We start from the raw sequence: 16,939 nt of genomic DNA on the forward strand, positions 1-16,939 counted from the left end.
GTTTTCTTCTCTTTTGTTTTTTGAATTAAAAATCAGACTTACTTAATAACCTTTTTATATTCAGAGTGGTTAGCCTATTAAAAAAATGTCCTTTATTTTCCCATACTAGTTTTATATTTTGTCATATAATTTTTTATTATGATTATTTTCTTTTTAATAGCCTTTAACTTTTTTCTACCAAAAAAAGCATGCTATAAAACTGAAAATATCTACCCCAATATATGTTTTATCCCAATATATGTTGTGAATATTAGCCTTACTACTGTGTCCAGTATGAGTCTGAAATACTTCTTGAAGTTATGCAGGTGCAATTAACTCTGGATGAATACGCTGAAGTCATTTTGTACAATCAAGCTGCAATTGAATTTATTTGTATATCCTGTAGACCAGCAGGTTGTGGTGGCTAAATGTAACTGTGGTAATATATCATGGAAACATCTGATAATGCAGATACACTCTACAGGATTACCTTAATTGGTTATCCACTAGATTATATTTAAAGAAAACTTAACTGCTAAATAACTGTGTCAGTTTTTCAGAGGACTGTGACTGACGTTTTATGAACAAAGTTGTTGACAGTTGTTTATCATCTCAGTCTGACTCTCCAAGAAATGCCAATTCAACATTGCTGAATCAAAAAGCACATGACAAATTTAAATTGAGAATTTATTTAAAGAAGGAATATTTGGGTTGATGTTGAAAGCCACAGACTTAACAAATGGAAAACTCAGTCCTACTCAACCTTTAAAATAAGAATTTTGAGGTCAGAATTTTTTCTGATAATGGAATCATGACTGGTGGGAATTCCAGGTATTCTGCTCTAGATCAATAAATTTTATTTTGTCCTTGGAAAGGAGAGAGGTGGTAGACTATGATTTACTTTTGGGCATCTCAGATAATTTAAAGTCCGACTCCAGAATCCAAGGCTAGTAGTTCTGTACTCTCAAGACAGGCAGGTAGGCATGAAAAATCTGGTACATAAATATGGGCTGTGATTCATGAAGCTCCTTTCTTTTTATTTTCCTAGTTAAAAAAAGTTGAACGTATGTTCTGGTAATATTTGCAGAAGATCTGTAGGTTTGAACTGTAGATGAAAGAGAAAATTGGAATTTAGCATCTTTGCAAGGTATCCAATCCTCTGCTGTGTTTACAATTCAGCTAGATGTGCGAGCCAACAGAGCCTGGGCTGCAAAAGCAAGGTACATCTGGACAGAAGAGTTGGCAAGAAGGACCTTGGCTCTCATCTGCCTCTGACTCTAAATTCCAACAGGAGCTAGGATGATGTTCTGGTCATACCTAAGGTTCCAGCTTGCTCTGTAGACAAAGTATAGTTGATCAGCTGTTTTGTATTTCTCTTGCTAAATTTCTGGAAATAAAATAAAATAATAAAATCAAATAATATAGGCCACTTTACACCATGTCAAACATCTTGGTTGTGTAAAGGTGGCAGCACCTATACATCAGCAAAGCCACTCCCTGCTACAGTTCTGAGAGGAACTTATCTGGAGCCAGAGCTGCAGCTGCAAGTTTGCCTCAGAGAAGAGCAGGAGATCCCAATGTGTTCCTTCAGGCATTCAAAATGCAGGACTATGACACAAATTTTAATTGTTTAAAAAAAGTAGTAGCTTGGTATAAGCACGGTAGCACAGTATTACGTGAGAAGGAAAACTGCTTTACTTTTGCAAGAAAATACGAGGAATCTTGATCTGACTAGATACTGAATGAATATGCTGTGGAAATCCCAGAAGTTACACGTGTGTGTAATCACTAAGGTATTAGTTTGCAAGGGGACAGTTTTCCTACCAATGGGAGGACAACGTGCATTAGGAACACATGTTGGAAAAGTGGACTCATGATGCTGAGTTATATACCTAAATCCTATCTGCATTAAATTAGGGTATATTGGGCCTTTAGAAGCAAAACAGACAATTTTGTGAGTGCTGAAAAGCTTAAGACAGCTAATAGGAAAACCCAGACTGATGCGTATGTATCTCTAACACAGGTAGATAACTTCAGGACATCAACTCCATGCACATTCAGTGAAGAAAAGTAGGCCTATCTGGGAAGTGGTTTAGAGCTGGAGCCTATCACTGACATTCTGAATGGCTCTTTGAATCCATCCTTCTCCATTGCCTCTAGAGACAGCATAAGAATTCTAGCCTAATTTTAATTGTCAGAAATTAGATTATGTGGCTATCTCTGTTTCTTGAATGAAATTATTCTCTCTCCTATAGCTGCCTTTAGGCATCTGATGAAACTAATATTCAGCATCTGAGTCTACTTCCTGTGGGGTTGTTTTCAGTCCCTTGATTGACAAGAACTCTCACTTAAATAGCAGATTAGATGGAAGCTCTCTCTGGTTTGCTTCCCTTTTGCATGATAATAGAGCTTAAAGAGGAGGGGTGAAAAAACTGTGGCCTGTCTTCCTGCTCAATAGGATTTAGTGCACATGGTAGGGGGAAATCAGGCTCTTCTGAAGACTACAGCTGTAGCAATACCTCTTCCCTGAATCCTAAATAGACTTAGGCAGGTACAATTGCCGTAGGAAAGACTATGCTATATAGTCTTGCTTAGAGAAATGAATCTTAGTAAAAGAAGCACCTTGAGCATATTTCAGTTTTGCTACCATGAATGATGTCAGATGTCAAATCACCAACATTTTTATCTTACTTTACAGGAAGAACTCATTTCTGTGTGTTTTCTCAATTAGAAGCATTTTTTTTTTACTTTGCTGGGGGGTTTTGAGATGAACAGTGACACAAAGGTTAAAATAACTTCAAAAGGCCTCCAACTCAGTATTAGTTCTATGCAGCTACCTCCATCTTTTAGTGTATTACTGTTCTGTGTGGTCTGCCTAGCCAAAGAACAAGATTTGCCATGCTCTTTGATCTTTTAAAAATATATTGGAATCTGAAATCAAGTGGTTTGCCTGAGTCTTGATGTTGCTGGCAACAGTGAGCTGAATAATGTACTAACATGTAGAGTCCCCCTAATATCACAAAAAAAAAAAAAAGAAATTACCTGTCTTCATAATTTGTCCAGTTATGTCTGGCAAATGATTAAATGCTCTGAAGGCTGATGTGGATAAAAGGGGGGGGGAGGGGGGCGGTCAACAATCAAGAAAAGAAGAAAAAAAAAAAGGGAGAATAAATGGAAAAAAGAATTCCAGCTACAACAAGCCCATTTGATTAAGAGGCTGTACAAAGTGCCAAATGTCATGCTAAGAAAAGAGTGTAATCTCTATTTGAAGTTATTCAGAAGGCAGAGCTAAAATATTTTGCTGATAGCCACAGAGCTCTTTACATACTTTGCCAATAGTGCAAAAATAATTCTACAAAAACCACATATATCCTTTCATTTATTTCTTTTGCATTAACCATTTAGGTTAGAGGTTTTATACATAGTAATACTAGGGACAATTAAATCTGTTTAACACAGAGACAGATGCCAGATGTATGCATGTAACAGCTACAGAGGAAGCATATGCATAGTATCAACTCTACAAATAGTCAGGCTCCCTAGGCACGCAACAGTTTTGAACCTAAGGGAGGGAATGTTTTTATGTTATAACATTTTCCCTTGGTGATAGCAAATTAGCTGCCTTGTATCCATCTTCAGCTGGAACTGCAGTGAGCCACTTGAGAGCTTACAAATAAGTTTAGAGCTTTGCTAAACTGTTTCTTAGATGCTTGAGAGGAGGGTTACATACCATGCATGTGATGTAACAGGTGGGCTTAAAAAAAAGTTGTTGGTGTTTTGTTTTTTTTTTTTCCCTGTAAGACAATTTTTTCTTACCTTAATTCCTCATAGAATTTGTTCAAGGTCAGACTGAGCCTTGCTTTCAGATATGGTTTTTCACATGCAATTTTTGTCTCCTTGGGAATTAAAGCAATTCTTTTTCTTAAAGAAAAACAAAGCAAAGCTATGTTTTTATTAGGAAACCCAGAGGTTGTTTTTGAAAAAAACACAAAATAAGACAAAAAAACCCCCCAAAACATGCAGTAGATATTGGGGCTCAGTTTTCCCTACTTCCCACTATCTGTGATACTAAGAATTCAAGCCAATAGTAACTGCAGAGGCCTCTTGCCTTTTCTTTCCAATAGAACAAAAAGTCTGGGAGGAGGGGGACCCATTAAAATCAAGTCACGGTGAAAAACATACATGAAACTCTAAATCAAGTAAATATTATAGTGATAAGTTCCAGTAAATGAAAAGGTCTCTTTAAATACCCTGGGATAGTTGATCATGATCCATGTCTAGAATAGGTTTTACTGCATCTTATAGCGTGTCTGCCCCATTTCTAGAGGTGTACTATCTTCGTCACCTCTACAGAGTAAAGATATTCTTAAAGGAAGTCAATAGACTGACACTGACTGACATATTCTGAATCCTTCAGCAGCTTGAAAGGTAGCAGCAGCTGCATCTTTTGCTTCTTTTTCCAGAACAGTGTCTAACTTATCTAATGCCTCACTGTTGGATTTCATTTGTAGGGTGTTCAGATAAGTAAGCTGAGGGCACAGCTAAGAGAAATTACCCTGACTGCATCTTACTTGGCTATGATGTTTGTAACTAGCCTTTAAGTCTATCTCCAGGACTAAAATACACTTTTTATAAGAACATGGCTCAGACAACATGATTATAAGAACATGGTTGCTAGAGACCAAAAAAACCCCAGCTTCTAACAGTTAGCAGGCTTAAAAAGTGAAGATATTAGTGAAAACAATGAACTCCTGACAATCTCTTTGGAAATAGTTCCCAAATTACCAATTTTTCTTAAAGATATGTTGTGGCACATCACAGTACAAAAGTTGAAACTATAACAAATTGAAAGATGAGAAGTAAAAAGGTGTCTCTCAGTTGAGCTGAGAGTTCAGCTGCTGCAAACAGAAGAAACTAGTAGGAGAGATTTTTTGTATTAGTGTTGTTAATATCTATAATCTCGATCCTTGAAATATAAGAAAGTGAGCTGGAACTTAAGGTTATTGATGGAAGATCTGAGGAAAGGAAGACATGAATATTCTGAAGTCATCTTCAGTGTCTTCCAGAAATTCATGGAGAACCTGAAAGTATGGTATTGAATCTGTTTACATGCACAATTCTTTTTGCCAAACTAGTTGTATTTAGAGAGTCAGATTTGAAAAAGGCATCCTTAATTATTCTTTCTGGTTGATCTAATTGGAGCACTATCCAGGCAGAAAGCTAAGTAGGATAGCATTATGAAACTCAAATTCCTAAGAGAATGTGGGTGTTTCATAAATTGGCATAAGGGTAATCCCTTTCTGCAAATCTCTTTTGAAGGTGGTAATAAAACACACCACCAGCAATCTGCTAAACAATAGTCTAGGGCACCATCTAATCAAACAATAATGAATATGTTACTTATCATAGCATAGGGGATATTCTATACGAACCTCTTGAATAATTTCTGTTTCCTAAGAAGATATTTCTGTATCTGTATGTCCAAGTGAGAGTTCCTTAAGATGCCTGGACAACTTCAGTGTTTTTCTGAGAGCAGCATCATGAAAAGTGTTCTTCCTCCTGTTCTGTCAAAAGTGTTGTACCTCCCATGAAGTCCAAAGAATATATCCTGTACACAGCGTCAACCTTTTGAAGCAGAGAATGATACCCAGTGGGCTTTTCCATCTATCAGTATAAACGAGACATGATCTCATTATGTCTGGTAAAGGAGATTTTGAATATAAATCCAGGCATGCTGGCAGGAATGTGGAGGAATCTGGTCTCTTTCACCAAAGTGGCCAGATTTTGAATGATTCAGCATCCGTATAGCATTTAGTCATTTTTTGTGAGACTTTGTAAAGGAAAACAGATAGCATTTGAAAAGCTTTACTGCATTGATTCTGTTATGGACAAAATCATGCTTCTAAACAGAACCTGACAGACTTCCATTCAAGAGAGTCTACCTATAGTCAGGATGTAAACAGAGCCATGAAAAGGACAGAGAAACAGATTTCTTCAGAAGCCTGTCATGTGTCTCTCCTCAGTGGCACCCTCATCAATCAATGTCTGTAAACAAGTTGTCATATCCAAACATGAGACAAGCTTACAAAGCAAAAAGCTTGGTGCTTTCTAATTAAAGATTTGAATACTGAGATAATTGGCAACTGGTGAGGAAGGCTCAGTGGTGTAATATATAGCTAATTGTTGGTGGGTTGATGGTGTGACAGATGGGGATAGCTTCTTTAAATTATGGAGCTTTTATATTTGTATTTTCAGGAAATGTCAACAGCATGATTATATTTTCATTAATGTTGTCTTTCTTTCCCATTCATTGCTTTTGTTAGTCATAACCACTTGTTACCTCTTGTCTCTAACTGTACAATTTATTAATATTTGTAGAGGATGCCTCACAATGGACCTGGTTAATGACTGGATTCCTAAACATTGCCACAGTACAATATACAGTGTTAGTATTTACTAAATATTAAAAATTAGGTATGAAAATTATTGATACTCTAATTATGACTAGCTCACAATGAAGTTAGTAAAAAACAATGTGAATACCATGCAAATTCTGCAAATGATTACACAAATTCAGTTAGGTTTTAGATTTAAGAGTCATTGCATTTTCAGGTGCCAGTACTGAAACAATCCCACTCTAAAATCTGTGGAACTGCCTTGATCAAGAGTAGGAAAATGTGTTATATTAAAAATGTTCTTTCTAACAGATCCACAAGCCTGTTCTCTTCTGTTAATTACTGCAGTGTTGGTTTTCTTCTTTTCCAGGAAACAGCTTTTGGGCTCTACAACAAAGATTTCCAGTTTAAAACTATGAATCTGTCAGATTACTAAAGTTTTCCTATAGCTTCTCAGCTAAGTACAGAGCCAGAATAGCTAGCCCTTGTACCTTTCCTCCCTGCAACCCTGGGCTAGGATGAATTTTTTATGGTGGGATGGGGAAAAGGCCAAAATATCTTTTCATGACTGTCATACAGTCTTTTTACTGCAGATTAGAGTAGGTGCCAGGCTGACTTAGAGGCAAATGTTGGAAACCAAAACTGGGTGTCCATTCTCAGCCTCTCCTCTTTCTCCTCTGATAGGAAGAAATGAGAGGCCCTTTTTACTACTCAGATATTTTCAGTTCACTGCAAACTATAGATCTCTGCGTTTGTACCTTTGAGAAGCACAGTGAAAAATGTCAAGGGCTGTGCCTGGGCCACTGATAGAAATTGGTTTTCCACTGTGGAAGTTTTGACATTGTGAATTTTGGAAGCAGAGCCTATACCTGTCTGTGACTCACAGGTCTGATTTGCCTCCAGAACAGCAAGGCAGAGGCCAAAGACCCATTGTTGGGATCTGTGGACCAGCCCGCTGTGAGGATGGAAAATTTACAGGTAACAGAAATGTTTTCGTGCTCTTACGCTGTCTTTAAATACAAATATGTGATTGCCATTAAATTGTAAGTGTGAATTTAAAGCATATTTCTGTAAGAAAAATGTCAAATGTTCTGTAGTGTTCCATGCAATTCTGAAATATTCCTTCAATATTTATGGTTTTAGACAAATGTGAACTAGAATTAAATCCATAGGACCACCATCTTTTTTATTGTTTTTGAACTGTTTTATGCCATGTCAATATAAAAAAAAATATATATATTATCTTTATCCAGTGCCCAGAAAACAAGAAAAAAACACCCCAAACCCAAACAAAACCCCAACAACCAACAATGGGGAAACTGTGTAAGGACTATAGATCTCAGAACCTTGTAGTTATAATATCAGGAAAAGACCATGAGATCCAAGAGATTTAAAAAAGTGGTAGTCCACTCTCATTTTACTGCCAGTGATTTTGCTAATCTGAGCTACATAATTACTTTGCCTAACTGAAAGGAGCCTTTAAACAGACAAGCCAATATAAATACTCAGATTGGAGACAGCTCTGTTTAATAACAGCAAGCATGTGTATAGAAGTATTTGTTTACCGCTGCTCATTTATGTCAAAATCAATTGTAATTAAACAGGAATCCAACCACAGCAGTAGTACTTTAGCTGATTGTTCTCATCAGAAATGTCATATAGCCCCAGTGTTTAGGACATGTTAAAGCAGCCCATTATTTTTCCTACCTACTTATAGTCTTTTCAGTTCTTTAGTAAAGGCAATTGCCTGTCTCAAACAAAAAAGTAAGACACCATTTCATATCAATTCTGGGAGGTTTTCTGGTCAAATTACAGGAGTTACTGAAGTTCTGAAAGGTAGAGTTATTTATATTCTCTATTAGACATTAGATGTCATTTATAGTCATCTATTTACACATATGTAAAGAAAATACAGATCTTTCATACCTATTCAAGTTATTAAAATACATAAAACATACCTTATTTTATTAGTCTAAAGCAAGAACTGGTGGGGTTTTTTATGTAGTGTGTATATGGTTAGACCAGAGAAATACAAGCTACAGAGGACTTTACACCTTGTTTCATTATTGAGTGAATTCTAAATGGAAATATTTTCACTAATGAACAGAAATTCACAACATCAAGGATGAAATGATTCTATCTCTTAGGGAAGTCAGTATGAATTCCACGCTTATATTCAAAGGCAGATCTTTTTCTTTGTAATATGAAACAAGGGTCAAAAAACATGTGCATTACTTTTCACTCTGTAATGTAATGAAGAACAGAGCATTTGAGGAGCGAAGGTAGATCATATCAGCAGTGTGAAACTGCATGCTGCAAAAAGAAGACAACATACATTTTGGAACCTGTCCCCCAGTGTATTTTTCATTTGGACCTGTTAGTTGATAGCCATTCCAGCCAACTGAGTCAGCCAGTGACCCATCGCTGACAATGAATAATTATTTTTTGATTTCCATATTTATAGAAAAGAAGAAAAAAAATCAATTAGAAGGAGGTGTTTATGTGGTAGTAAAAATGCGGCATCACCTGTTGAAAGAGAAAAACAAGTAAATGAGGTATCTGGAAGATATGCTAGCATTTCCTAGGACAAGCAAAAAACCCTAAAAGCTACCAACATTTAAAAATATTCAGTGTTATTCATGTACTTATTTAGCCATATTCTTATTTAGCCTTCATTGATGAACATATACAAAGCTACTTTTTTTTAATATTTTGTGAGTAAAAGTTTCTTAGAAAAGAATGCACTTGTATGACTATTTACAAGATCAAATCTTATAAATTATAGTGATCTGAACTCTGTCTGCCTTGTTTAACTTCAAATGCAATTGATAACATCATTTACAGGTTTTGGGAAGAATATGACTGTATAGGTCTAGGTCTAGGTCTAGGTATATGTCCAGACTTGTGTATAATGGAAATTGGATTTTAAATAGATGTGTTTTTACATACATATATACATATTTAAAAAGAATATATGTATATGTGCATACACATATATCTTTAAAGTCTGATTTCTCCTATACACAAACCTGGAATTTATTATTACATTATATTTAGTACTTTGATACAGAGTATAGTGTTCTTCATCTTATAAACATAGTATATGAAATATTTCTTTAAAATGTTTGTATGTTGATGTTTTATGTAGCTGGATTGTTTACTTTTAATTTGGTTTTCTGCTTTGTGTGTGTGTGTAATTTAAATAATTAGGGTCTAATTAAATTAGAAAAGATATTGTATTTATTATCTTAGTTTGCCTACACTGAGTCACTGTTTAAAAAAAATAATTCTTGATTTTCTTCTTTGTTATCATTATGCAAATTTCATATAATTAGTGAGTCAAACTAAGATATCTAAGTTTTAGCCATTGAAAGGAGCCAGCTATCTAAAGCATTAATTAATTAACTTTATAGTGCAATATATTTAGGGTGAAATCAGTACCCATATTTAATTCTGTTCACAATATTTATGAGGAAAGCGTAGGAAATTAAAGGTAGCACAATAAAAGTATCTTTTGCTTTAAGCTTGCTACAGAAGACAGATGTTAAATATAGCTCCTCTGGTGATACAGAATAAAATATGCAAGATGTGTTTTATGTTGCAACAAAATACATACCTTGCATTGCATTTTATATGTTGCCAACATAACTTTCATCATACACCATCTTAAATTTCTATCCAGTACACATTTCCTACCTAGGTGACTGTTGTTTCCAGGTAGGTTGTTTCCTTTTCTTTCTATGGCTGATAATTTAGCAGTTCTATTTCAGTGTATGTTCTCCCCTAAGTGCATAAAGCACTTCTGACTGTTTACCCTTAAAGCTCCAGAGAGTTAGGAAAATCTCTAGGCTGCTCCTGTTTATTGTACACACTTGCACTGTTAGGGGTTTATTTTCAACAGGAGGGAGACAAGTACAGACATAAGGACTGATGGTGCATATCACTCTGCATAGCACAGTGTATGACCTATTTTACATATATTTATTTATATATTTACCATTAAATTGATTTTATTTTCTCATATATACTAATTTGGCCCTGGGTGGTGATAGTTCATTTCGTGTTTATAGTTTCTGCTGCTAGTACAAAAGTGCTTGTTCGATTTTCTTCACTGTCTGCTAGCTGTAGCAGTCAAAATTACAGGCTAATGGTGAGAGGAGCAGCTTATAATGTATGATAATCAATACTCAAAATCCGTTTCCTATGATGTGACATAAAAGAGTGAAGTGAAAAGACACAGATTTGCAAGACTAGAACTCCAAAGCTCATGCAGTGCAGGTGGTTTTCACTTCAAGGTCATTCAGTACTTGTTTCTTCCTCTTTTTTGGCTTCATATTTAATTCAGTCACTGCTAGGATGCCCAGGGAGCAGAAATGGAAAGTTAGTCGATACTGTTGAGTATGAATGCAAGTATAAAAACTGGTTTAGCAAATGCAGGAAATGAGAATGGGAAGGAAGATATGGCATGCAATATATATAACATTTATTTGCTGTATGATATATCTTTCTTTTACTTAGAGATTGCCAGAAAACTTTGTATTTTTATTGGAAGTAATGAATAATGTAAATACTATATGAGAGTTATGCTCACACCCAGCGTGTGTGTAAGCACATACATAAGAGCAAAGAATTTAAAATCTTAGAACATAACATGGTTATAACAAAATTAACCTAATCAGTCTTGAAAATCTCAAAGCATAGTTTTTGTCACGGTACTGAATACCTAGTGTAGTTAACTTATTTCCAGCAGCTGAGAACTTCTCTGATCTTTACCTTTCATAGAAATTTGTTCATTTCAATCTCAGTTCAGGGAATATATATATATATTTTTTTAAAAAAACCAAATCCAGTTCAGTCAAATTTTGGAGTAAGAGACAGTGATGAAATAGAATTTCCCAGTTTCATATTTCATATACATATATATGTTGTCACTCCAGATAGCAGAGAATTGTATATAAAAATATGAACATTTATTTAATGCATTTTAAGATAATATGACACAGAACTACTACCCAAAAGGCAGGAACAGTTTCCCTTCTACAGATGGCCCTTTTGTGGTTTAATGAAATAGGCTGTAGTGTATTGATATCTTCCCAACTGTGTTCACTGATGGCTTCCCAATACACTATGAGCTCTTGACACTTTAAATATGGTTAGAAAATTTTACAAGAAGTGCTACTTTGTTGGTTTTTTTCCTGTGAAAAAGAAAGATGCAAAAAGGAGTCCTGTTTTGTTGGAATAATTGAAAAGAGAGCGAGCAGCAAAGAGAAGTCTTGGTCCATTGATTGTGCAGTTCTGAGGATTTTACGGTAGCTAACATGCAACATGCATTTATTTTCATCTCTTGTTAAAAAGGGACCAACATTATTTACAAAAATTCATACAAAGGATAGTTAAGTTTACAAAATAAAACAGTTAATTGGAAAGCTGATTAATTGTTTAGGGAAACCTTTAAAAGTGCCAGAAAACTTTTACTCATTGTCATGAATTCCATATAAGAGAAAAACAATTTTATATATTTTTAGAGAAAATCCTAAACAAAACACCTGTTACTCCTCCTTATCATATAGGTCCACTTTTAAAGCTAGAGGCTGAACTTACCACAAATCTACTCTGTAGGAGTAGGAGGAAGAGAAAAAGAGCAAAATTAATTATATAGCAAGCATTTGCAAAATGGAATGTTCTAGAATTAATGTTGAAGTTGTTGGGCTTGGGCATTTTTTTGTTTGTTTATCTGTTGTATTTCTGTGATAAAATGTAATCAAACCTGGCTGGTATTAACTATTGCCCATCCCATGCTAAAGCTTGAAATCTTTCTCTCCAGTGCTCTTGCCCCATGTGTAAAATGAGTTGATTTTGTTTGTTTTGTGGAGTTTTATGTTTTCCTTTTTTTTTGGAGAGTAGCAGTTTCACTTGGCTGTTTTAAGCAGCAGCTGTTTAATGCTGTAGAAGCTCTAGAAAACTAGATACAGAGAACTTCAGTGGAGGTGAACTAATGGGTGGATTGAGGTGTATAGCAACATCCTTTATTTGTATGGCTCCCTTTCATTAAGCAATTGTCACCACATATGTTGTCTCTATGGTTATGCATACCAATGCTGCCTCATTCAAGTGAAGTGAAATCAAACACCACAAACTTAAATCTCTTCCTTAAACTCTTCTCAGTTCTATCACTGTGTTACAGTCCCAGGGCTGGGGTTGTCTTTTACTTTTGCTTTTCATTATGATAATTCTAATTTTTATTGTACACTAAAACGAGCATGCAGCTTACTTTTCCTTGGAGGTCATAGAATGGGTTGGGTTGGAAGAGACCTTGAAAGATCATATAGTCCAACCCCCCTGCCATGGGCAGGAATATCTTTCACTAGCTCAGGTTGCTCAAAGCCCTGTCCAACCTGACTTTGAAACCTTCCAGTGATGGAGCATCCACAACTTCTCTCAGAAACCTGCTCCAGTGTCTCACCATCCTCGTATTAAATATGTACAATCTAAATCCACCTCTTTCAGTTAATGCACCCCAGAATACAATTGGCTTTCTGGGCTGAGAGCACACATTGCCAGCTCATGTCCAATTTTTCATCCACCAGTATCTCCAAGTCATTCTCCACAGGGCTGTTCTCAATCCATTCATCCCCCAGTCTGTGTTGACAATGGTGATTTCCCCAACACATGTGCGGGACCTTGTACTTGGCCATGTTGAACTTCATGAAGTTCATGTAGGCTTACTCCTCAAGCCTGTCAAGACCCCTCTGAATGGCATCCCTTTCCTCTAGCGAATCAACTGCACCACGCATCTTGGTGTGATCTGCAAACTTGCTGAGAGTGCACTCAGTCCCACTGTCTATGTTATTGATGTGCATATTAAATAATGTTGGTCCCAGTATGGACCCTTGAGGGACACTACTCACTACTGGTTTCCACTTGGACACTGAGCTATTGACTGCAACTCCAGTTGCCATCCAGACAATTCCTTATCCATCTAACAGTCTATCCATCAAACCCATATCTCTCCAATTTAGCAGCAAGAATATTGTGGGGGACCGTATCAAAGGCCTTACAAGATCTAGGTAGATGACATCCATAGCTCTTCCCTTGTCCACTGATGCAGTCACTCCATTGTAGAAGACCAATAATTTAGTCAGACCCAATTTGCCCTTAGTGAAGCCATAGTGGCTGTCTCTAATCACCTCCCTGTCTTCCATATGTTTTGATATATCTTCCAGGAAGATCTGTTCCATGACCTTACCAGGCACATAGGTGAGGCTGACTCACCTCTATGAATTTTATACTTAAAGCCTTTCTGTTACATTCTTTTCCTCAAAAATCACTCAGTGTTCTCTCCTTCCTGTATCTCAGTCTCTCTTGCTTTTGATTTTTTTTAGGCCTTACACCAGTCTTATACTTTAAACTTCCCAAGGAAGGGAGTACATATACAGAATGACACTTTTTCACAGAACTGTATCATTAACAAAGTATCAGTTCTGAGTAAATTATCTCACCCCGATTTAACTGATCATTGTGACATAACACAATTTTATTTAAATTTAAGTCACATTTATTCATGTCTTTTTAGAAATGTGAACAGTCAAAGCTGTTTACACTGCTGGATTCTCATAAATCACCTTTGGTATTTCCTCTGTGTCAGGTTTCTGCAGTGCAACTGTCCATAAATCTGGTGGAGATATTATAAGATTACTAGGAATTTATTTTCTAATTTAGAGAGATGATAATAACTTAAATTTTCCCTATCTTTGTGTCAACAAGTTTGTCCTGCTTTTCTGAAGACGATGTCTTTGTCTTTGTGTTTACATTTAAAGGCATACTCATAGATTTTTGTCTAACTGGAATTCCAGGTATTTTGTAAAGACTAAATTCCTTAAATAAAATGAATATCTGAATTTATCTGCTCATTTTGTGGAAGAAAATGCATACTAACTAAAGACCAGTGTATAGCTGATTGAAACCTAGAGCTGGTAAAAGGATTTATTCTATCAGTATTGACTAGAGAGCACTAAGACGAAGAACAATAAGAAAGCAACTTAGTTCAGAATTGTGTTTTCCTAAAAAACAGTTTTAAGGGGTATTTCTGGAATTTTCATTATCCCCAATATTGGGTTAGACTCATGTGTATAATTATAAAATGGTAAATGGTGACCCAAACATGTTCTGTTAGTGTAAAATGACAGACAAGCTAAGGCATTGAAAGCAGAACTTTTTCTTTATGTCTTTGAAGTGTAGAACAGGAAGTATCAAAATTTATGTTCTAAAAATGTAATGAATAAAAAAAATCTTATTTAACTATATTCTTTGAAAGAAATAAGAGTATAGAAATCCTATCTGAAAACATTATCAGTTCAAATAATGTGTCAGTTTTTCATTCTTCCAAATTGTATGTATTGAGCAAATCCGTTTTCACTTACTTGCACCAAAACAAAAAAGGGAAAAACTGATTACATGATCTATACTCATGTCTAATAAAATTGCAATATGCACTTTTTGACAAGCTTATATTTAATGCATACTGATGGAAAATTCTAGTTCTCTGTTCTCAGCAGGAAAAGTAGGCTTTTTACAAAAACCTTTTTATTTTGTGACTGTCACACAACACAACAATTATAAATGAAATGGAGGTGACAAAAATGAAAAGCCAGCTTGCTGATTTTTATGAAGTGTTTGTATTTCCAGAAAGGCAGTCATTGCTCAGTTATTTGATTTGAAAAATTAATCCTGATAATGCCTTTTGAGTTTCTTAAGTACTGTTCACTCTTTTCTAGGATGAGTTTTACAGAACAAAGCCTTACAGATTTCTACAGCAGATTAGTTTACAGATGAAGCTCAATTCCACTGAGAATCATTCTCTAATGACCCCTTTATACTTGCATTGGGCTGTGTGAATACTTTAATACACACAGAACAGAGTTAAATAAATCTATTGTCTCAACTAACAGGTTTATGCAATCCTTCTGAAATATTTTAATTATAGATGTTTTTTTTCTCCATAATTAAGAAACCATATGTCAAGTAAGCCCATCACGTGATGATCGTAGCCTATCCATTAGTTTAAAGAAATCCATTTATAATTAGAGTTTTTTCTCTTTCTCCTTTGTTTTACAGAACAAGAAGAATGTGTTAACTGCACAGATGAATGCAGAGTGCTTGGTCATTCTGACAGGTGTTGGATGCCACAGTTCCCTGCAGCCAGTCAGGCTGAGAATGCAGATTATCGCACAAATCTCTTTGTACCCACAGTTGAAGCTAACGTTGAAACTGAGACATACGAAACTGTGAATCCCACTGGGAAAAAGACTTTTTGTACATTTGGGAAAGACAAGAGAGAGCACACTATTCTCATTGCCAATGTTAAACCTTACTTAAAAGCCAAACGTGCCCTGAGTCCTCTGCTTCAGGAGGTTCCCTCAGCATCGAGCAGCCCAACCAAGACATGCATTGAGCCTTGCACCTCAACAAAAGGACCACTGGATGGTTGTGAAGTGAAATCAGGAGCCTTGGCTGAACCAAGCAGCCAGTACTTGTCAACTGACAGTCAGTATCTATCGCCTAGTAAACAGTCAAAAGACGCTCCCTTCATTGCATCAGATCAGATGGCTAGGGCCTTTGCAGATGTGCATTCCCGCGTGAGCCGAGACTCGAGTGAGATGGACTCTGTTCTGGAGCAGTTAGACCGTTCAGCCCGGGATCTAGGCAGGGAGTCGGTGGATGCCGAGGAAGTTGTGAGAGAAATAGACAAGCTCTTGCAGGACTGTCGGGGAAGTGACCCTGTGGCCGTCAGAAAGTGAGGGGAAAAATAACGACAGGCTGGCAGTTACGTTCCTCTTCCCCTTAAAAGTAAATAAATAAATAAATCCCCTGGTTGTAACAGATTTACAGGAATGAAGGAAGACCAATGCTGCTTTAAGGCTTTTAGTGAACATCTGAAGTGCCCACAAGTATGTTCTTTTCACTGCTCTTTCTTTTTGACAGATAACACTGGTTTCATTTTGACCAAACTTTCGTTAGGACAGAGTCAAGTACACTAAGAACAAAATGAAAGAAGGAAAGAAGGTGCCATTTTGACAATCTGATAGGAAGGTGTGAGAAAGGTGGAATGGAAATACGTCTGGTACTTTAAGACTGTCCTCAAAAGCTGATGCTGACTTTACTGTTTACGTATAAACCCCAAGAAAAACAGGGTTGAATGATTCTGATCTGTGGTGGATTTCCAGCTGTCACCACAGGCTTCTCTACTGAAAGTCCTAAAAAGAGTTCTTGTAGTAGTCCAAGTGACACCAAACATTAACATTCATTTGTGGTAAACATTTATGTACAAAGTTATCTGCCACAAATATGAAAAAAAAAAAAAAAGAACAAGAAAACAAAAAAACCCATTCCAGATCATTATTCAATAAAACATATCCTGATCATTAGTAAAACACTCCGTATCATATTAAGGTTAAATGTAAAATGATATAGTCCATTTGTCCTGCACACACATAAGCTAATTCACTTGATAAAAAAGAAAAAAAAAGATTTTAATATCTATTTAGCGTTTTAGTGTCCAACAAAAC

General features: G+C 36.0%; 1 protein-coding gene across 1 annotated transcript in view; it reads left to right on the plus strand.

Annotated features, from left to right (window-relative positions):
- The window catches only part of PCDH17 (protocadherin 17), an 89,320-nt gene extending 73,149 nt beyond the window's left edge, over positions 1-16,171 (plus strand). Inside the window, exons 6-7 of the mRNA XM_035892772.1 lie at positions 7,278-7,352; positions 15,489-16,171. Coding sequence (XP_035748665.1) covers positions 7,278-7,352; positions 15,489-16,171 — 758 coding nt within the window. The remainder of the gene's footprint in view (positions 1-7,277; positions 7,353-15,488) is intronic.
- The last annotated feature ends 768 nt before the right edge of the window (positions 16,172-16,939 follow it).

This window comes from Egretta garzetta, unplaced genomic scaffold, assembly GCF_000687185.1.
Source record: "Egretta garzetta isolate BGI_Z169 unplaced genomic scaffold, ASM68718v1 scaffold104, whole genome shotgun sequence".
NCBI lineage: Eukaryota > Metazoa > Chordata > Aves > Pelecaniformes > Ardeidae > Egretta > Egretta garzetta.